General features: G+C 67.8%; 2 protein-coding genes across 44 annotated transcripts in view; one reads left to right on the top strand and one right to left on the bottom strand.

The window, feature by feature from the left end:
* Positions 1-12,842, top strand: part of RBFOX3 (RNA binding fox-1 homolog 3) — a 182,381-nt gene extending 169,539 nt beyond the window's left edge. For 24 of the 43 annotated variants that reach the window (XM_074607322.1, XM_074607337.1, XM_074607339.1 and 21 more), the window contains 11 exons: positions 4,076-4,327; positions 5,111-5,248; positions 5,727-5,780; positions 6,309-6,401; positions 7,587-7,647; positions 7,929-7,982; positions 8,267-8,399; positions 8,999-9,038; positions 9,631-9,692; positions 10,012-10,090; positions 11,843-12,842. In XM_074607322.1, the coding sequence (XP_074463423.1) occupies positions 4,076-4,327; positions 5,111-5,248; positions 5,727-5,780; positions 6,309-6,401; positions 7,587-7,647; positions 7,929-7,982; positions 8,267-8,399; positions 8,999-9,038; positions 9,631-9,692; positions 10,012-10,090; positions 11,843-11,845 (969 nt within the window). In that variant the 3' untranslated portion in view covers positions 11,846-12,842. Of the gene's footprint in view, positions 1-4,075; positions 4,328-5,110; positions 5,249-5,726; positions 5,781-6,308; positions 6,402-7,586; positions 7,648-7,928; positions 7,983-8,266; positions 8,400-8,998; positions 9,039-9,630; positions 9,693-10,011; positions 10,091-11,091 lie in introns of all 43 variants that reach the window. The other 19 variants (XM_074607329.1, XM_074607317.1, XM_074607301.1 and 16 more) reach the window with 5 other exon arrangements.
* Positions 12,843-14,161: 1,319 nt separating this feature from the next.
* ENGASE (endo-beta-N-acetylglucosaminidase) lies at positions 14,162-19,843 on the bottom strand. The gene is made up of 14 exons (XM_074607260.1): positions 19,679-19,843; positions 19,457-19,533; positions 18,741-18,942; positions 17,392-17,540; positions 17,118-17,275; positions 16,854-17,002; positions 16,532-16,697; positions 16,069-16,172; positions 15,771-15,879; positions 15,484-15,656; positions 15,109-15,263; positions 14,907-15,009; positions 14,700-14,814; positions 14,162-14,581 (listed from the first exon to the last, which is right to left on the bottom strand). Exons 1-14 carry the CDS (start codon positions 19,783-19,785, stop codon positions 14,177-14,179), a joined length of 2,172 nt encoding a protein of 723 aa, XP_074463361.1. The 5' UTR covers positions 19,786-19,843; the 3' UTR covers positions 14,162-14,176.
* Positions 19,844-21,015: the final 1,172 nt, after the last annotated feature.

Here is a 21,015-nt window from a genome sequence, read left to right as displayed (position 1 = left end):
GGCCTCCGTGGATGCTGTGGTGGGGACCCCAGTCCCTCGCTGCACCCCTCGGCGGGTGGCTGGTTCCCGGTGGAGTGAGCGAGACAGCCGCAGGCATCGGGGGCCGGAGCTGGGCTGGCTGCCTGCGGATCCGCTCTGCCTTTTCTTCCCGGAGCTCTCAGGGCTCCCTTCTCGCTGGCGGTGGGGAGGTGTGTGGTGATGGGACTGTGCCCCCTCCCCAGCTGCTCAGGGGCTCGGCACGCTGCTGGCCAGCCAGGCTGCACATGTGCCATGACCAGGCGGTGCCATGCTGCCCCTGCACCAGCAGCACTGGCCCGAGCACAGCGCATGGGAAGGGGCCGTCCACCAGCAGAGCTGGCCGGGTGGGGATTTCCCTGGACCGAAGACAAGAGCAGGAACGGGCTGAGGTGGCAGGATGGCCATGAGGCTTTTGGAGAAAACTCTGGGCACGTTTGTGGGTGCCGCGGCTGCGGGCGAGGGGAGCAGCCCCAGGACAGGCAGCCGGCTGGTTGTAAATCGTGACGGCGTGTGCCAGGAGAGGCTCTGGCTGAGCGTGGGCACGGCTCGCTGGCTGGCCTTGCGGGGCCACCGCGGGGCCACCATGTTGCCCATCCATGGCCGGAGGTGGGTGGCAGCGGGTGGCGGTTGCTCGTGTGCTCACACGCTGCACCTTCGTGCCGTGCTGGCAGGACGCGCGTCGCGGGCGGAGGCGTTGGCGGGACATTGCAGGGTGCCTGGGGCCAGCGGGTGCCCTCTCGTTAGCGCAGGCGCTCTGCGCTCCGCTAATTGCTCAGACACGTCCTCTGCATTCGGGGGCTCCTGGTGCGTTATTTTCTTAAAAAGGAGCAAATGTTAAAAATGGCGTCGTCAGCCCCGAGCTGACAGGCACAATCACCAAAGTGCGGCGTCGGCAGGAACCGGCCCCACGCGCTAAATGACTTGAAAGGAAATGGCCTGGATTGTGCTGAGGAGGCAGAGTGCGGTGGGGAGAAAGCAAGTGGAGCAAACAAAAAAACTTCATTAATTAAAGAAACTCGTTAATGAGGGACATTTAATCAGCTAAAGATGATATCCACCCCCTGCCTGCTGCGGCAGCCGCTGCGCAGGGCTGTGGCGCGGGGCTGAGCCGCGGGCAGGGCAGGGGACGCCACGCAGGGGACGCCACGTAGGGGACACCACGTAGGGGACCTCGGGGTCCCACTGACCCTGCCCTCCAGGGCTGGGCTCAGGGAGCAGTGGCCTGCAGCCAGCTGGATGGGGCCACTCTCGGGGGGCTCCCCTGGCCGCGGGGGCTCCCCCAGCCCTGTCTCCTGAACGCGGGGCTCTGCCAAGGCGCAGGGAGGCAGCGGGACGCCCGCCAGCCTGCGGGACACAGCAGCGTGTGCCACACTGCCCCGAGCTGCTTCTCCCCTTGACAGCGAGGGCCTCGACTCCCCATCCCAGCCCCTCCGCTGCCGTCCCGGGGTCCGTGGTGCTTCGGCACAGGGTCGTGCCACAGCCCTGCCGGTGCCATGCCCGGGCAGCGCGGGTGGTGGGGTGCTGCTTGTGCCCCCCCGTGCTGTGTTAAGTACTGCCGGCTTTGCTCCCTACTCGTTCTTGGGCACTGCACTAATCTCCCGTCTCATTGACTAAATGAGGGCCATGGGCCATTAATAATCAGAATTTCTTTTAACGCAAATGCGGAAAACTGCCCCGCAAAGCGCAGGAGCATCCCCCAGGCCCCCAGGAGGAACGTGCAGGGCACGAGTGGGGGATGCCTGTCAAAGCACCCTGTCCCTGGCACCCACGGGGCGGCACCACACCACGTCGGTGCCTCCCCAGCTGCCTCCCCTGGGGTGCAGGTGGGTCCCCAGGACCCCCCGGGCACTGGGCGCAGGGAGGGACCCAGGGAAGGGGCTGCTCCTGGTGCAGGCTGAGGGCCTGCTGTGGGGCTGGGGCCCCAGTAACCCGCCGGGGGGAGCAGGGGGGCCGGGGCTTTTCCCACGCTGCAGGCAGCCCCAGGCAGCTGGCAGCGGAGGACGCAGGCAGCACGGGGTGCGGAGCTGAGCAGCAGCTGCTTCCCCGTGATGTCAGGGAGCATCAGGCAGCCAAACCCGTCGACATCCCCCTCCCCGCGGGACCCTCGCCCCTGGCAGCCCCCTGCCACCGAGCTGAGCAGCCCCGTCCCTGCCCGGGGATGGACGTGGACGGCAGCGCTGGCGGGAGGGAGGTGCTGGGAGCCATAGATCTGTGCCTCTGCAGCACCAGCAGCCCCAGCGATGGCGAGCGGCAAAACAGGGGAACCTAATGGTCCCTGAATGAAATAATACTTGGGCTGACAAGCACTGCGACAACCCTAATTAATAACAGAAATGAAGGTGGCTGTCGGGACGGGCTGGTGAGGAACCAGTGGGGCCCAAGACCTGGGCAGGTGGGGACGGTCCCTGCCCCGGCACCCATCCGCGTCCTCCTGCCTGCTTGGCTCCTCCTGCCTGGGTAGGAGTGCCCGGCCCCGCTGGGACGGTGGCTGATCCTGGCTGTGGTGACAGCAAGGACGAGCGTCCAGCGTGGAGCGTGCGGGAGTGCTGCAGGCTGCGCCTGCTGCTGGGTTCATGCACACAAGGCAGGGAGGGTTGGGTGCTGGGCATCAGGAGTGCAGGCAGGAGTGTCGGGCGCTGGGAGTGTGCCCGCTGTGACTTTTCGGCATCTGCCTGCTCCCCAGAGCAGGCTCGGGTGCTGGGGCCCGGCTGAGCGCAGGATGGAAACGCTCCAGCCCGCGAGGTGTGTTGGTGCTTGCGGTGCAGGCAGGAGCGTGGTCCGGCTGTCCGGCCGGGGGGCAGCGCCGGGGATGGGGCTCCGCCGTCCTGCAGCATCTCGGCAGCCCCAGCCCGCGCTGGCAGGTGCATCTGGTGCGTCCCTGAGCAGCTGAGTCAGCGCGGGAAGGCGCTGGCGAGCCTGCCGATGACTTGCAGATCTGTAGCGGGATTATTCACGCTGGCTTTGCATGTGGTCCCCACCGTGCCCCCGGCGCGGGCTCCCCTGCCTCCCTCGCAGGCGCGACGGCCCTGCCAGCTGGGGGATGGCGGCAGGCAGCGCGGCATCCCCCGCCTGCCCCCCGCCATCCCTCCGCACCATAAATCGGCCACACACACAATTAAGGAGCTTGTCTCCACGGGCTGAGCCACAGATGTATTTCATGGGCGAGAGGCTGCCGCGGCAGGTTGTAAAGCATCCGAGGGGCTGCCCGCGCTGCCCCGTGTGCCGGCGCAAGGCGTTCACAGCCTCTCGGGGGCTGGCGGGGGCCGTGCGCCGCAGTCGGCGTCTGTGTGCGGCGGCGGGTGCAGCACACGCGTGTGCAAGGGGGGAGAGCCCACAGGTGCGTGTGGGGCTGTGAGGGTGGGCGGTGGGTGGGTGTGCAGGAGAGGTGCTGGCTGGCAGCCCCACGCCACCCCCCTGGCAGGCAAAAGGCAGCCCTCGGCCCGTGGTGCGGGTGCAGCTCACCCCATTTGACCGGGGCGGCCAGGCCGGCTGCATTAGAGCAAAGGGGCTAATCAAATATTTAGCAGTTAATTGATCCCTGTCTGGTGTTTTCCAAGGGGCCATCAGCATCCCTCCTCTCCCCAGCCCCAATCCCCTTTGCTGCCACCACCATCACCGGGATGCTGGGTTTGTAGCCGGTGGGCGCTGATGCTGTGCAGCCCCCCCAGAGCGATGCTGCTTTGCTTTGCCCCGTGTTGGGCTCCAAACCCAGGGCTGCCCTGGTTTCCATCCTCGAGGAGAGGGTGGTTTGCCGGCTCCCCCAGTTAAACCCCAGTGGGCTCCATCCTCCCGCTGCCTGAGCCCCAGTGCCCCGGGCAGGCAGGAGGAGGGGGAGCGGGAGAAGATGGGGGGCTGCACTGCGGGCAGCGTGACCCAGGAGCTGCCGCGGCACAGACCCAGCCCAGGGGTTGGGGGGAGACACCACAGGCTGGGGTGCAGTGGGGCTGGGGGACCGGGGGCCGGCGGCGGGGACCAGGACCCCTCCCCGGGGCAGGTCGCAGCCCAGGCTCCCCGGGGACATCGGTGGGTAAGGGGGACGGTGCCGCTGTCTCGGCAGGGTAACCAGGACGCCACGGCTCCGCCAGACGCGATGGCTCAGCCCTACCCCCCGGCCCAGTACCCCCCGCCCCCCCAGAACGGGATCCCCGCAGAGTACGCGCCGCCGCACCCCCACCCCACGCAGGACTACTCGGGGCAAAGCACAGTACCGGAGCACGCCATGACCCTCTACACACCAGCACAGAGCCACGCCGAGCAGCCGGGCACTGACGCCAGCACACAGTCCATAGCAGGGACGCAGACGGTACCGGTAAGGGAGCAGTGTCCGGGGGGGTGGGCAGGGGTCCGAGGGCAACGCCAGGGGTGCCGGGGCAGCAGTGCTTGCCTGGCCACTGTCCCTCGGGGCGCCGGGCTGGGTGCCGCAGCCGCCGCCTCTGTCCCTTGCGGCCCCCCCCGTCATTTCTAATCACTTGTAATCTACCTGCTTGGCTGCCTTCCCACCAGATAGCTTCAATTACGGGGTTGTAATGCAGCGCCGGGGAAAGTGCTGAGCCGAGCACTTCCCAGCCCGTGTGCGGGGTCTGCCACCCCCCGCCCCGAGCACACCCCTGTGCCACGGTCACGGCCCCTGGGCACCGTGCCACTGGGCTAACGGCGGGGAGAGAGGCCAGTGCGAGGCCACGCGATGCTGGCCGCCTCTCTGCACCCCCTGCCCTCTCCCAGGCCTCCCCCTCCCCAGGGTGTGCTCCCTGTGCCCCCCCCCAGCGCTCAGCCCACCAGGTCCCTGTCACCCATGAGGCGGGTGATGCCCTGACCCCGCTGGCAGCACCGGCCGAGGTGAGGGCTCAGGCTGGTACCCCAGGCTGGGCGTTCCCTGACTCCCCGCAGGCAGAGTTCCCCTCCGGCATCCCCCTGACTCGCAGGGCTGTGAGGAGACCCACGGAGTGCTGCCCGGAACTTGAGGACTGCAGGGTGTCCTTAGGGGCAGGCAGGGCCAAGCACAGGGGAGGGGGACAGATCCCGAGCCCGGACCCCCACCGGGGGATGCGGAGCAGTCGAGCCGGGGGCTGATGGCCGGCGGTGCTTCCCGCAGCAGACAGACGAGGCGGCACAGACAGAGAGCCAGCAGCTACACTCCTCAGACAACACAGACAAGCAGCAGCCCAAGAGGTTACACGTCTCCAACATCCCCTTCCGATTCCGGGACCCCGACCTGCGGCAAATGTTCGGGGTGAGTCCGGCGCCTTCCAGCCACCCGTGTCCACTGCTCTCTGCTCAAGTGCTGCTAGTGGCATTGCAGGGGCCCCAGCAGTGTCCCATCCCAAGGGTCCGTCCTGCCCAGCCCGCGGCGTGCCCGGGCACCTCCGTGCCACTGCTGGCCGGGAGCAGTGGTTTGCGGGATTTGCACCCTGGCTAACAGCCGGGCTGGGAGACCAAGGCCCATGCATGGCGGGGGGGAGTGACACAGAGCCCTTGTCCCCCTCCCCTTCTCCCCTTCCCAGCCCTCATTAGGATTCAGAACCGTGCAGGCTAATGAGATTTTGGGTGATACTCCTCAAGTCCTGGAAGAGGGGGTGCCATGGGAGGGACAGGGGCTCTCCCCTGCATGGCACCGAGGGTCCCCCCGGGCGCAGAGCACTGTGCCGGCAGCCCTGGGAGAGGGGCAGGGGGTCTGCGGGCGCTCACGCCTCTGCTCTCTCCGCTTGCAGCAATTCGGGAAGATCCTGGATGTGGAGATCATTTTCAATGAGCGGGGCTCCAAGGTGGGTGCTGCTGGCGGCCGGCACCGTTACGGCGAGCCCCGGGGAGGGGGCCAGGGGGAGCTGGGATGCCTGGGGGCTCCTCTGCCTGCTCTCCCTCCTCTCCTGCCCCGCGGGACCCAGGCACGGGGTACCCCATCTCGGGGCAGCCCCGTCCCGCTGCCCTACACTGGCGGGGGGGGGGCCGTGCGGGTCCCTGTGCCCCAAGCGCTGGAGGGAGGGGAGGACTCACTCTGCCCCCCCCCGGCACAGGCAGCTCGTGTCCCTCTGTGTGTGGATGTCTCTGTTGTATCTTCCCTGCTTTCTGTGCCCCTTTCCCAGACTCTTCTCCCAGCTCACGGGCGATGCTGGGGCCTCAGCCGGGACCCCCGGAGCCAGCGGGGGCCCTGACCCAGGCTCTCCATCTCTGCACTGCGGCAGCCTCCTCTCCTGCGCCAGCTCTCCTGATTCACCCCCTCTCTCTCTCTGTCCCCACACCCTCTCTCTGTCTCTCTCTGTCTCTTTCTTTCTCCTTTTCTCCTCTGCTCACAGGGTTTTGGGTTTGTAACTTTTGAAACTAGCACAGATGCCGACCGGGCACGGGAGAAGCTGAATGGCACCATCGTAGAGGGCCGGAAGATTGAGGTGCTCAGATAAGTGTGCTAGTGCCATGCCTGCGTGTGCGTGTGTCCTCTCCGCCCTGCCCGGGGGCTGCAGGCAGGGCAGAGCTGCCCGGGGACGGCGGGCAGGGGAGAGCCGGGGCAGGGGATGCTTTGGGGCAGCCCCGGGTCCCGCCCTGATCCCGCATGTCCCAGGGGAGGCTGTCCCGGCGCGTGCATGTGTCCGTGAATGCGGCACGGGAGCATGTGTGCCGCTTGCCGGGAAGGACATCACTTGGCATGAGGAGCGTCCGGCTCAAAGGAACCTCCCACGTGCGGGGACACCCGGGGCACCGGCCCAGGCTCTGCCTGCGTTTTGCCCAGTTACAGAGGGCTCTGGCAGACCCCAGCTGCCCGCAGCCCCCGTGCCCACCACGCAGCCGCCCTGGGCTCTGCGGGGAGGAGAGGGGCGCTCTGCTCCATGTGTGTCCCCGCCTCCCCTGCGCCCAGGAGGGAAGGGTGCTGCGCAGGGCTCCCATGCCCGCTGGGCAGGCAGCTGCCGCGCTGCCTGGCCCCCGAGGCTGCTGTTTCTTCAAGCCAGGCGGAGGGATCAGGCTCTGCCCGTTCGTTGGGAGCACCTTGCTGATTGCCGGCGAGCTGTGGGAAGCGGGGCAGTGCATGGCGGAGGGCGCGGGATGCAAACATCCCCAGCAGTGCTGAGTAGAGGGAAGGGCAGCCTGGCAGGGCACAGCGATGCCCCATGGACAGGCTCTGTCTGTCGGAGAACACGGTCCAACAAAGCCGGGCAGGAGCTCGCGGGAGCTTGCAAGAGTGACCCGGGCTCCTGCCACAACCGTGTCCTTCCTGCCGGCAGGGCCAGGCATGGGGTGGGGACGGGAGGTGGCCGAGGCTGGTGGCAGTACGTTGGGGCTTGTCCTGAGCGTGGCACCGCAGCGGTCGGGGCATCGGCCACCAGCCCGGCCAACACTCGCCGCTGGAGCCAGGGCAGGAGCTGGGAGGCCTGGGCCAGCCGGGGTGCGGGCAGGACTGCGTCACGGCAGGGCGGCTGCAGGCAGAGGTTGCTCCCGCGTCTCCCCCCGCGGCCGGTGTCCTTCGCTCCGGCACCTGAAGCAGCAGTGACGCGCGCCGAGGGAGCCGAGCGGGCCCTGGACCGCGGCCTCGCCAGCCCCGCTGCCCACAGGCGCTGAGCTCCCGACCCCTCTCTCCGCAGGTGAACAACGCCACGGCCCGGGTCATGACGAACAAGAAGGCTGCCAACCCCTACACCAACGGTAAGGACCAGCGCCAGGAGAGCCGGAGCTGCGGCGGGCAGGGCCATCCCCGGGGTGCCCGCGCTCCCTCGCTGCCAGCTTGGGCTGAGCTGACGCAGCAAACGCCCTCCGCGTCCTCGGGCAGACACGAGGGCGGACGCTCCCTGCCCAGTGCTGGGGTGCAGCCCCCCCGGGTACCCCACGCCCTGCATCCGCCCGGGGACGGGAGCTGTGGCCCCTCAGGGTGGGGGGGTCGCAGCAGGGAGGGTGTCCCTGGCCTCACCGTCTCTCCCTGCCCGCAGGCTGGAAGCTGAACCCGGTGGTGGGAGCAGTCTACGGCCCCGAGTTCTACGCAGGTAACGTCAGGTCGGGGACAGCCCCCCTGCAGATTCCCCCAGTGTCGGCTCCGCGCCGTGTCCCGCACCACCATTGCTCTGAGCAGCGAGCGGCCCCGGCCCCTCGCCCCCTCCTCACCCCTGCATGCACAACTCCCCCTGGTCCGGCCCCCTGCCCCAGCGTCCCCGTGTCCCCACCAGGCTGTGGGGACAGTCAGGCTCTGGCACGGGAGGCTGCGGGGGTCCCAGCCCTGTGCTGTCGGGAGCTGCTGCAGAAAGCCCACGCTTGTCCCTCTCTCCTGCAGTAACGGGGTTCCCGTACCCTGCCACAGGGACAGCTGTGGCCTACCGAGGGGCACACTTAAGGGGACGAGGACGCGCTGTCTACAACACCTTCCGGGCTGCGCCGCCGCCACCACCCATCCCCACCTACGGCGCGTGAGTACCCGGGCGGCGGGGGCACTGCCGGCCTCGGGGCACGGCGCCCGTCTGCTGCCGTGTCGCTCCTGTTCTGCTGCCATCAGTGTCAGCATTGCCGGGCTCTCACGCTTTGGGATCGGGCTGCAGCTCCCCCAGCACCTGCCTGGCCTCGGGCTCTGTGAAACCCCCATCGGGGGGTTCCCCTTCTGCCCCTCGGGGTGACCCACGTGCTCGCCAGGCGCCTGCGCCCCAAAACACAGATGGGTGCTCCCGCTGTGCCGGTCGGTTTGATAGAAACGCTCCTGCTCCCGGCACACACAGCCGCTCCGGTGTCAGGCACGGCCATGGCCATCTGCGGCCACTTGGCCGCTCCCAGCAGTGATCGTGCCCCGGACTCCTCCATCCCTGTGGCATCTCCTGCCTTTGGCTGTGCCCTCCGCCCGTCCCCATGTCCCTGCCCTCCCTGCTGGCATTCCCAGCTCAGGACGTGCCCTCGAGCTGCCCGGACACCACTCCTCACCCATCGGCTGCGCTGCTGGAAGCAGCTCCCCCAGTTCACCGGCTTCACCCTGGCTGGTGACACCGGCCAGGCTCTGACGCCTCCGCCTCGCTTGCAGGGTCGTCTACCAGGACGGGTTCTACGGAGCCGAGATCTACGTAAGTGCCACGACTGGGTCTGGGCCATGCCTGGGACCCTGTGCCGGGGCCGGGGGGTGAGCGGCATCGGGTGGTTCCACTTTGGGCTCTTCCCCAGCCAGCCCCTTCCCCTGGGGAGGGTAGCCGGAGCGTGGATGTGAGCGCGGCTCCTTCGGAGCGAGCAGGGTGGCACCACACGAGTCCTGTGCCCCCAGACAGACCCTCGCGGGGCCAGCACCGCCTGGGATTTACGGCCTCGCCAAGCACCGGTGCGCTGTCTTACACCGGCATTTAACCTCCATATTTAAGAAGCCGTTGGCGATATTTCAGGCAGGCGGCTGAAGGATTTATCTAACGTGACACCTCATTAAAGCGATCAGGGAGGTGACATTCTCTCCTCTGGAAATTTAATTTTTTAAGGTTAATGTTTGTGAAAGCCCCTGGGGAATGGTAATGAGGCTGGTGTGTGCCGCGTGGCACGGGCACTGGCTCCCCGCAGGGTCCCACCGCTGCTCCGTGGCAGTGCCCAGGGGTGCCCGGCTGCCCTGGCCCACCGAGACCCCCCCGGCAGGTGCTGCCCCCCTCCCTGACCGCAGTCTCTCCTGTGCTGCAGGGGGGCTACGCCGCATACAGATACGCCCAGCCCGCGGCAGCAGCGGCAGCATACAGCGACAGGTAAGCACCGCTGCCCGTGGGTGTCGCTCCGGGCCTGGGGGGGTGATGCGCCATTTCACCCCCTGCACCACCCGGTCCGACACACACCAGCTTTTGTGTCCCACGGGGCGAGGGCAGAGCTGGGCATGACGAGGGTGTCCTGCAAACTGGGGTCCCCGCGCTGCCCTGGGCTCCTGCTGGGACTGGTGCCCAGGCAGGGAGAAGCGTCAAGGTCCCGGGGTGCAGGAGGGGGATGCAGTGGCCAGGGCTGGGGGGGCTGCTGAGGGGAGACGGGTCCCCGTCCCCGGTCACTGACGCCCACCACTGTGTTTGCTTCTAGTTACGGCAGAGTGTATGCAGCGGCAGACCCGTACCACCACACCATCGGCCCCGCCGCCACGTACAGCATCGGCACCATGGTAAGAGCAGCCCCCGCGGCCTTTCTTTGCTTCCCGGCGCGAGCTGCAGCCAGCGCGGAGAGGGGGGGCCCGGGGAGCCTGCGGGGTGCGAGGGCGGGCGAGGGGCAGCCCCACGCACCGGGGCTGTGGGAGGGGGAGCCGGCAGCAGGAGCAGGAGCAGTGCAGCCCCTGCCTGGCTGTGTCCCAGGCAGGCAAGAGAGGAGCCCCCCCAGCCCCGTGCCTCCACCGCAGGTGCCCCATTACACCCCGTGCACTCCCGTCTGCACACGCTGCTTCCTGGGGCCCAGCTACCCCCAGCACTGGCTTGGGGGGGGGTCTGTCCACCCCAGGGCGCTGCCCGGGGACCGGGACCCCCTTTCTGATCCCTGGCTTGCAGCTACACACAGGGAGCACGCGTGCGTGCGCCGGTGCCTGCAGCCACCCACACACCTCGGCTTTTAGCTAGCCTCACAGCCAGCATCAAAGATGAAAAATCCCACTCATAGGCAAGATCTCAAAGCCAAATCATCTTTTTCTTCCTTTTTTTAACCCACTCACCCCCAGCTGTGGCCAGGGTCGGGCTGCCAAGCACCCCTTGGCACCCCCAGCCCTGGGGAAGCCGCTAGCGGGGGGCCGCAGCCCCTCCATCCCGTGGGGATGGGCAGGGTGGGTACCAGCCCAGCGCCGCAGCGGGGACAGGGACGGGCTCCGCCGCAGTCACCGCAGGCACGCAGGAGCCTGGCCACGGTGGTGCCGTGCTGCGGGCACGGGGGCTCGAGGCACCCTGCAGCCCCTGGGCCATGCACCGCCCCAAGGCAGCGCCCGCAGCTGGCCCAGAGCCCGGGCAGCGCTGGGCACTCTCGGCCCTGCCCGCCCCTCACGTCCCAAGGACAAGCGATTTGGTGTCGTTTTAAAGAGAAGAAAAAAAAAAAAAAAAAAAAGAAAAAAGAAAAAAGGGAAGAACTGGGCTTTGCCTCTCTCTCGAATACTGATTGGCTTTTTTTTCATCTTTGATGTTGCAGGCTAGTCTATACCGAGGAGGGTACAGCCGCTTCACTCCCTACTAGCAAGACAGACACAGCCCCCCCACCACTAGCACTGACGCTCACTAGCACCAAACACACCAGGCAGACAGAGCCGAGGCCGAGCCTCTGGAGGAACCGCGGTGCCCGCAGGGCTGGGGCTGGGGCCGGGCTCCGCGGGGCCTCGGCAGCCCCCCGTAGGGTTACGGCTCCGTCCCACCGCCCGCCCGCATCTCCTGCACCATCCGTCTGCCCCGGCGCAGCCCTGCGCCTCGGTGCTGCCCAGCTCCTGCCCCCGGCATCCCTGGGGAGCGGGGCCGGCCCTCGGCCCCAGTGGCACCCCGCTGCCGGAGTCGGGATGCGGGGTCCCCCGGCAGCTCCACTGCGGCCCGAGTCCCCTGGGGGTGCCGAGGGCTCGTCCCCCCGTGAGGCAGGAGGGGATGCTCGGTGCCAACGGCAGCCCTGGAGCAGCCCCTCTGCCCCCCATAAGAGAGACAGGAGCCGGCGGGGGCTGCTGCGTGCTCCTCGGGGATGGAGCCAGGCTGGGGCGGGTGTGGGACCCGGGGGGGCAGCCCCCCACTTCTCCAGGGCAACTGCACTGCTCTGCAGAGGAGCTGCGGCGCAGGGGTCCAGCTGCAGGGCTGGGGCATGGTGCGGGGCTCGGGGGGCCGGGATGGTGGCCGCATCCCTCCCGGCCAGGCTGCCCCGCGGCCGCTCCGACGACAGACCTGCCTCTCTGTTTCTGTTGTAGTGAAACCGCGGCCGTTTTCCTTCTGGGACCAGGAAGGGCAAAAAAATCCACACACACACACACACAAAGACACACACAAAAAAAAAATCAAAAATTAAAAAATTAAAAGCAAAGCAACAAAAAAAAAAAAAAAAAAAAAGCAAAGCGGCAGCAGCCAAGTGAAAGTCCCATACTGTCCACACACGCACCGAGCGAGCGAGTCCCGGAGGAGCGCCGCGGCGAACACGGACCGGCCGGACGTGCCGGAGGAGCCCCTCTCCGCCCCGGCCCCGCAGCCCGCGGCAGGGAGGGAGAGCCGGCGCGGCCGAGCGGGGGGCGTCCACAGGGGCCTCCGCCCGCCCAGGCGCAGGGCCTGGGCACCACGTCTTCCTTTCAGCTGCGGCACGCTGCCCCTTCCCCAGCTCGGGGCACCGGGCGCTGGGGTGGGAACCCGGCTTCGTGTTTCCCGAGCTCCGGCGCTTGCCGGTCATCGGCGTGTCGAGTGTGCGAGGCCTCGGCTCCCGCGTGGAGCTGGGGTGGCGGCGCAGCCGCTTTGCTGAGGCGCTGGGCGTTGCAGGGGCACAAGCCTCTGCCTTTTAAAGGGAATTTTTGTTAAGAGGAGCTTGCAACTCGCTTGCGATCCCTTTCCCCTCTTTTCCCTCCCCTCCAGCCCCTGACGCACCCGGGGCTCCCACCCCGCAGGGAGCAGCCCTGACCGACGCCGCGTGCAGCCCCCTGCGCTGAGCCGGGACGGGGACTGTCCCGATCCCGATTCCACTCCCGCCTGCTCCGCGGTGCGGGACACGCTTATGGCCACCCGTCCCTGCCCGCCCTCGGTGTGGGGTCTTGGCCATTGCGTTGCCCAGGACTGGGGGCCGGCATCACCCACAGGGACCGGCCCGAGCCCCAGGGTCGGTCTGCAGCGGCTGGCGCACCGGGTCCGGCGCCTGGCAGCACGGGGCACCGTGGAGCCCACCCTGGGGTGCAGCCCCATCCTGTGGGGCGGCCCCATGCTCAGCCCCCCCACCCTCCCCCCCACCCCGCGTGGCTCCGCCACTCCTCAAACCTCACTTTATAGTCTGCAGACGCCCCCCGACGCTCCAGCAACGAGCTCCCCCTTTTCTATTCCCGGTGTACATAGCCCCGGCCCCCCTGGCCCCGCGCCCCCACCCCTGTACAAAGCTCCTTCCATCGCTGTACTGGCTTCTTCCTTACAGCAAACCCCTGCGCCGGCCGCCGGCGCGCAGGCTGGCACCGGCCCATCCTGTATGCTTCAAAGGTGTGACCATTCTAATAAACAGTATTATTATTATTATTATTATTATTATTATTATTATTATTATTACAAGGATTATTATTATTATTATTGAAATTATTAATAAAGATTTCTTTCTTCAACCAGGGCGACTCAGGTTTTGACTGGGATGCTGGCGCGGGGGCGATGGGCACAGCGGGTCTGGCCGTCCCGGCACGCCGCTGGGCAGGGGGCTGCAGCCGGCAGCAGGCGAAGGGGGGTCCCGCCGCGGCCCCCGGCCTCGCCATGGCAAGGTAATGGGGTGCCAGCACGGCAGGAGCCCTCCCCTGGCTGTGCCAAGCCCTTCATTTTTCAAACTGTCAGATAATTCATTTCAGAGCGAGTCCCCCACCGGAGGAGCAGCAGCTTAACTGCTGACATATTAATTTTCCTGACCGGGAGCCAGCATTGTTTGTGGGCCCGGGGCCGGCGCTGGGAGGGAGCTGGGGCTGGGTGACCCCGCTGCGCGGCGCGCTCGCCTGCTCCCTGCCTCCTAATTGCTTGCTCACCAGACTGTGAGAAAATAATTGCTGCTATAAATTTTCTCTCCTTCTCCGCATAAGATATGGAGGGGAGGCAGCCGGGGCACTGCCGCGTCCCGCCAGCCCAGGGGCGAGGGCAGCGGGGCCGGGCGGTGCTGAGGTGGGTGGTGGGGGACGGGAGCAGCGGCTGCCGGCGCTGGGATGCTCCTCGGGGCTCAGCACCACAGCGGAGCCGGGCTGGTCCCCAAGGTGGATGCAGGGTTCGGGGGGGCAGGTCTCAGGGCAAGCACCCCCAGCCTGGACATGCACAGTTTGCAGGTGGCGAGGGCTGCAGGAGCTGGCGCAGGGGGTCCCTGGGCAGTCCCTGGTGCAGGGCCCTGGCCAGCACCCTGTGGACCCCCATGGTGAGGGCTGCGCTCAGCGACAGCGGTGGGCAAAGAGGGACCTGCTGAACCAGGGTGAGGAAATGCAGCACCCACCCTCTTAGCCCCCCTGGCAGCAGCTCTGCCGTGCCCCCCGCCCGCAGCCCACCCACCAGCACGGAGCAGACACAGACGCAGGGCTGCGCCACGCTCGCCTTTAATACCCGTCTCTGCTGGCGCTGCCGGCCGGGTCGGAGTAAACCAACACCAGCCGCCCCCAGCGCTCGGGGTCCACGGGCAGCTGGTCACGCAGCACCGGCTCCACCAGCAGCTCCAGCCGGCAGGACTGCCCAGCCGCCGGCCGCGGCACCACCAGGCCCACGGCACGGTACAGGCAGGCGTGTGCCAGCCCCAGGAGCTGCGGCGACGTCTGGCCCCAGCGGCAGCGGGCGCCCAGGCTGAGGACGCGGAAGCAGGCGGCGCGGCCGGGCGGGAAGACCCAGCGCAGGGTGAGGCTGAGCGAGAGCTGCTCCGCCTCGGGGCCCTCCTTCCACCAGAGCTGCGAGGCCGACACGCTCTGCACCTCCGGCGGGGAGGCCGCCACGCTGGCTGCGTCCAGCACCTGCGGAGGGAACCACGTTGGGGACAAGAGCAGCGGGTGCTCACCCACCCTCCCGGCACGGGGCCGCGTGGGGCAGCACTGGGGCAGGTGGCTCCCAGCCGGCAGCGGCCGCACTCACCCGGACCTCCCCGAGGAGGCAGGTGAAGGATGTCTCCCGCGGGCTGGGCTGGTGGCGGGACACGAGCAGGGAGAGGTCTCGCAGGCTGCAGTCCTGCAGGTCCAGCTCGTAGCACCTGAGAGGCAAGGGGCAGAGCGGACACGGTGCCGGGCGGCCCTGGGGTGCCCCCACCTGCCCACGGGCACAGGGTGCCGGCAGGGCACTCACCGGCTGGTCCAGCCGTTGGAGCCACGGTCGCACACGGCGAACAGCTTGGCGAGGCCAGGTGGCGGTGCCGGGAGGAACCGGGGGTGGTGCCGGCCATTGGGCTCTGCCAGAGGGAGCGGGGGTCAGTGAGGGTGAGGGGCTGAGCTGGTCCCGCGCTTGCAGCGGGTGCTCGCTGCAGAGCGCACAGGGGCAGGGTCCTCACCAGGCAGGGAGGTGACGTTGCCCTCGTGGCAGGTACCCGAGTCCCAGGTGGTGAGCTCCAGCGCAACCGCGAACTCGTCAGGGTGCGGCCCCTCCAGCTTGTAGAGCAGGGTCAGGAAGAGCTTGGGGGGCGCCGGCATCTGCAAAGAGAAAAGGCTGATGACCCCAAATCCACCCAGACAGAGACAGAGAGAGAGAGAAGAGAGAAAGAGAAGATGCATCGGGTTAGTTCTGCTGGGCAGTGCGGGCAGAGCCCCGGGCACGCTCACCACGAGGCCGCGGGGCCGCAAAGCTCTGCCTGCGCCATGTGGGCCGTGCCGGCGCGGTGCCAGCCCAGCCCTGAGGAGGTGGCAAGGGGGCTTCTCCCCCGACTCACCGGACGGCCACGTGCTCCTCGCCAGGCGGGATGGTCCCCTGCACCCTGAGGGAGCTGCCCCCGCACCAGGCGTCCTGCAGGCAGCAGCTGGTGCTCAGCCTGCCCTCGCGCTCTGGGTAGAAGGGCTGGATCTCCTGCGCGCTCAGGTCGTACCAGGGCCCCGGCTCTTCCTCCTGCAGGACGGGGTGAGCTGAGCTGAGCTGAGCCTAGCGGGGGGCCGGGAGCGGGGACACCCCTGCCCAGCCCACCCCTGCCCGGCCGGGGCCGAGCCGTCGCCCCACACCCACCTTCCCAGCCAGGAACCTGCTGGTGCCCATGCCCAGGCTGAAGGATGTGGCGAGGGGCAGCGTGCAGATGCTGTGCGTGGGCAGGTACTCAGCCAGCGAGGCCCAGAACCTGGAGGAGAAGGCGGGTGTCTGAGCAGAGACCCCTGACACGGCCGCTGCCCTGGCACGGCATCGGGGACCACCCCGGCTGGGGCAGAGCAGGGCCAGCCCAGTCCCGATGGGCAACCAGGGTCTCCCTGCAGCCCTGTCCTGCCGCCCCTCCCGACCCACGGCCCCCACCCCGCCAAGCCGCCCTCACTTGTTCTCGTTCTGCAGGAAGTTTTCCTCCCCCAGGTGCTCGTAGACCCAGCCGGGAGCGAAGATGGCTGCGGACAGGCCATGCTGGCGGATCAGGCGCAGGGACTGCAGAGGTGAGCGGTGAGCATCGCGGGCTGGGCCAGGCAGTCACCTTGTCACCTGCCCTGTCCCCACTCCCCCACACCCCACAGGCCCCGTGGTGGGGCAGGACGACACCACAGGGACGCGCTGCGGCATCTCCCTCCCCAGGGACTGCAGCACCGGGATCCTCCAGCTCTTTCTCCATGCGCGGCTGCCAGCCCAGTGGCTCCGGGTTCCCCCACTCCTCGCTGCTGCGTCCCCAGGTTAGCAGCATGGCACGGCACAGCACGGCACGGCACGGCACAGCCATCAGTGGAAGCTCAGAGCCCTGTGCCTGGGGGGAGGCCCAGGGTCCCACTGTGGCCCGGCCTCAGCACACCCACCTTGTCAGTGTCGAAGCCACCACCGATCACGTCGCCGCGGGCAAAGACATCAACACCGACATAGACGTCGGTGTGGCGTGGCCCGGCCATCCCGCGCGTGCGCTCCAGGTGCTCCTGCTTCCAATTGTAGTTGGTGAACAGCCCATCGCAGGCGTCGAAGAACACCCTGCGGATGAGGGTCAGGGTGGCAGGGCGGACGCTGCGGCTGTCCCTGCAGCTCACCCCACCGAGGGCTGCGCAGGCCATACCTGACCAACCCCAGGCACTGGGTTTGGGGTGGGCTCACGCCCCCAGCTCGGGGCTGGTTTTGCCTGGGCCTCACCTATTCTCCTCAGTCAGCTCGTTCTGCCATCTCAGCGCGCCGTTCCGCAGGACACTATCGTACCAGATGACCAGCCCCCCCGGCACGGCGCTGTGCACCTGCGCCGTCAAGTGCCGCAGGAAGGGGGGCAAGTTGCCCACCGCCGCCGCCTGGCAGGAGAGAGCGGAGGGGAGGTTACAAGGGGCAGGCGAGGGGCCCCGCGCCACAGCAGCACGAGGGCAGGGCAGGAGGCAGGGTGGAGGGTAGGGCGCGACCGTGGCTCACGCTCAGCGTGTTCTCGATGTTGACCAGCCAGCCATCGAAGCGGTAGTGCTGGGCGATGCGGGCCAGCTGCTTGCCCACGGCGCGGTACGCCTCCGCCCCGCCGGCCAGGAACGCCTCGCACAGCTTCTCCCCGTCCGTCCACTCCGTGATGAACGTGCCTGGGGACACAGCGAGAGCAGCGTCGGCCACGCGCCCCGGCAAACCCACTGCGGGCGTGGGGCTCCCTCGGGCCTGGTCCTGCAGCCGCCAGCCCTGCCGCCCGCCCTGCCCTCACCCAGCACGGGGACACCGTTCCTGTGCGCCGCGTTGGTCCAGCACACGGGCGGGATGGTGACGGTGTGGTGGCTGAAGTAGACGAAGATGTCGATGTACCGCCAGTGGTAGAAGACGTAGGGGTTGCGTGTGGCTGAGCCCTGGATGAACCTGCAGCAGCAGAAAGGGAAGAAGGTTGAGCAACACGGGAAGGACGCCGGCGGATGCTGCGGGGCTGGGCTGGAGCCTGACTCACACCCCACGGACCTGGGCAGAGCGGTGGCACTGAGCCATGGAATCATGGAATCACAGAATAGTTTGGGTGGGAAAAGACATTCAAAGGTCATCCAGTCCAACCCCCTGCCACGAGCAGGGACATCTTCAACTCGATCAGGTTGCTCAGAGCCTCACCCAACCTGACCTGATTTTTCCAGGTATAGGGCAGCCACCACCTCTCTGGGCAACCTGGGCCAGGGGCTCAGCACGCTCAGCATAAAAAAATTTCTTTCTTATATCTAGTCTGAATCTCTCCTCTTTTAGTTTAAAGCCATTACCCCATCGCAGCAAGCCCTGCTAAACAATCTGTCCCCATCTTTCCTGGAGCCCCTTGAGGTACTGAAAGGCTGCAATAACGTCTCCCCGGAGCCTCCTCTTCTCCAGGCTGAACCCCCCCAGCTCTCTCAGCCTGTCCTCAGAGCAGAGGGGCTCCAGCCCTCCCAGCATCTCCGGGGCCTCCTCTGGCCCTACTCCAACAGCTCCGTGTCCTTCTGCTGTTGGTGCCCCAGAGCTGGAGGCAGCACTGCAGGGGGGTCTCCCCAGAGTGGAGCAGAGGGGCAGAATCCCCCGCCTCGCCCTGCTGCCCCCACTGCTGGGGATGCAGCGCGGGATGCAGGGGCTCTCTGGGCTGCCAGTGCACATTGCCAGCTCATGGCCAGCTTTTCATCCACCAGTACCCCCGAGTCCTCCTCAGCAGGGCTGCTCTCCATCCCTCCATTCCCAGCCTGTGACGATACTGGGGGCTGCCCCGAACCAGGTGCAGGACCCTGAACTTGGCCTTGTTGAACCTCATGAGGGTTCTCACTTCTCCAGCCCGTCCGGGTCCCTCTGGGTGGCATCCTGTCCCTCAGGTGTGTCAACCGCACCACTCAGCTTGGTGTCATCCACAAACTTGCTGAGGGTGCACTCGATCCCACTGTCTGTGTCATTGATGAAGACATTAAACAGTACTGATCCCAATATGGACCCCCGAGGGCCACTGCTGCAGATCCCTGCCCGTCTGCGGCCAAGCATCAGGAAACAAATCAAGCAGAAGTAGAAGAGGTTTGAGGTGCTGAGCCCCGCTGCCGCATCTCCTCTCCGCCCAGCACGTACCTGTCCTCCAGGTATCCGCCGCGCATGTCATGGCACACCAATGTCCGGGGCCTCCTGCTGTGGAGCGGGGGCTGGCGCTTCGCCAGCGGCACGGCGGAGATGTTGAAGTCGTCGTTGCCGTCGGGCTGCCAGGCCAGCAGCTCCTCCAGGCCGGACAAGAAGAAGCTGATGGGCTCGGTCGTCCTGGTGTCGAAGTGCCTCGCTGGGGCAGGTGGGGAGACAGGGAACAGGGTCAGCGGGGAGATGGAGCACGGAGTCAGCGGGGAGATGGGACACGGGGTCAGCGGGGAGATGGGGCACGGGGTCAGCGGGGAGACGGGGAGATGGAGGACAAGGTCAGCGGGGAGATGGAGCATGGGGTCAGCAGGGAGATGGGACAGGGGGTCAGCAGGGAGATGGGGAGATGGTGGACAGGGTCAGCGGGGAGATGGAGCATGGGGTCAGCAGGGAGATGGGACAGGGGGTCAGCAGGGAGATGGGGAGATGGTGGACAGGGTCAGCGGGGAGATGGAGCATGGGGTCAGCAGGGAGATGGGACAGGGGGTCAGCAGGGAGACGGGGCACGGGGTCAGCAGGGAGATGGGGAGATGGTGGACAGGGTCAGCGGGGAGACGGGGCACGGGGTCAGCGGGGAGTGCTGCCCATGCACCTTGGCACCGTCCCTGTGGCGGTGGGGACGCCGGGGCGCGGCGGGCGCTCTCCCGGTGGTGCCTCACCTGGCAGGGGCTGCGGGCGGGCGCTGATGGTGTCGTGCAGGACGGTGGTTCCCCGGGGCTCCGCTGCCGGCTGGAAACTGACCGGGAGGGGGGTGAGGGCCGGGCCGCCCGGGGCACCCGCAGCCGGGACGGGACGGGCCAGCACCGCGGCCAGCGCTCGCCCGGCCCGCAGAGCCCCGAGCCCAGCCCCGAGCCCGGCCCCGAGCCCGGCCCGACGCCCACCTCCGCCGCCGCCGGCCGGGCCGCTCCGCCTCCGCCTCCGCCGGCTCCTCCGCCCCGACCTCGGCCCTCTTCCCGCGCCGCCCGGACCCCTCCTGCGCCTCCGCCATGGCGCTGCCGCCGCCGCTGCCCGCACTGACGGCGGCGCCGGCCGCGGCCTGGCCCGGCTCTGCCGGGGGCGCGGCCCGCAGAGCTCCGCCCGCGCCCGCCCCGGCCCCGCACCGCCCCCGGCCGCGCACCGCACCGCCCCCCGCGCCCGGACCGCCTGCGCCGAGCGGAGCGGGATGGGCCGCGTCTCCTGGGCCGGGATGTGTGTCCCGGGATGGGGACGCGTGTCCCATGGACGGGCTGCATGTCCCGGGACGGGGCCACGTGTCCCGGGATGCACCGTGTGTCCTGGGACGGGACCATGTGTCCCACGGTGGGACATGTGTCCTGAGATGGGCTGCATGTCCTGGGACAGAAACATATGTCTCGGGATGGCGACATGTATCCCAGGATGGGGACGTGTATCCCAGGATAGGACATGTGTCCTGGGATGGGCTGCGTGTCCTGGGATGGGGCCACGTGTCCCGGGATGGGGCCACGTGTCCCAGGATGCACCGCGTGTCCTGGAATGGGACCATGTGTCCCAGGATGGGGACGTGTATCCCAGGATGGGACATGTGTCCTGAAGCGGGCTGTGTGTCCTGGGACAGTGCCACATGTCCTGGGATGCACCATGTGTCCTGGGACGGGACCATGTGTCCCACGATGGGACATGCCCTAGGATGGGGCCACATGTCCTGGGCTGGACCATGTGTCCTGGGATGGGACACATGTCCCAGGATGGGACGTGTGTCCCAGGACAGGCCCTGCTGTGCCTCTGCCTCCATCTCTCCTGCAGCGTCCCTGGGGCCAGCCCTGTGGGGACAGCAGTGCAGGGGCCCTGGGGGCACTACCAGCCCTAGACAGCTCTGACCAGCCTCACCTGGGCCCCCACCTGTGGGGCTGGGGCTCTATTTAAGCTCAGCCCTGAGCCTTCCCTTCCTTCCCTGCTGTGCTGGGGGAGATGCTGGTCTCCAGCCCTGCCCAGACATGGACCCACCTGCTGGACCCCAACCCACCAGATTCCCAGCTTGACCTCGGTCCTGCCTCATCACCATGGACCTGCCAGATGATCCAGACTCTTGGTAAACCCGGCCCCCAGCCTGCCCTGCTTGCCAGCTGATGCGTCTGTTATTGCCCTCAGCTTCCAGCTCTTGCAGAGCCGCTCAGTCTCCTTGGCTCTCTGGGGACCATCTGTCCGCCCCTTCCACTACCACTCGGCAGCACGATGCCAGCCCATGGCTCTGCGGGAG

This window comes from Larus michahellis, chromosome 14 (assembly GCF_964199755.1).
Source record: "Larus michahellis chromosome 14, bLarMic1.1, whole genome shotgun sequence".
Classification (NCBI taxonomy): domain Eukaryota; kingdom Metazoa; phylum Chordata; class Aves; order Charadriiformes; family Laridae; genus Larus; species Larus michahellis.
Note: the sequence above shows the minus strand (reverse complement) of the source record. Positions and strands in the feature narration are given on the sequence as shown.

What these genes read in the sequence shown, in the direction of transcription:
- ENGASE (XM_074607260.1), bottom strand. Translation starts at nt 19,785, where the DNA reads ATGGCGGAGGCGCAGGAGGGGTCCGGGCGGCGCGGGAAGAGGGCCGAG. An exon ending in CCCGGCCGGCGGCGGCGGAG is followed by an intron (nt 19,534 to 19,678) that starts GTGGGCGTCGGG and finishes CCTCCCGGTCAG; the next exon opens with TTTCCAGCCGGCAGCGGAGC. An exon ending in GGCGGATACCTGGAGGACAG is followed by an intron (nt 17,541 to 18,740) that starts GTACGTGCTGGG and finishes CTGCTGCTGCAG; the next exon opens with GTTCATCCAGGGCTCAGCCA.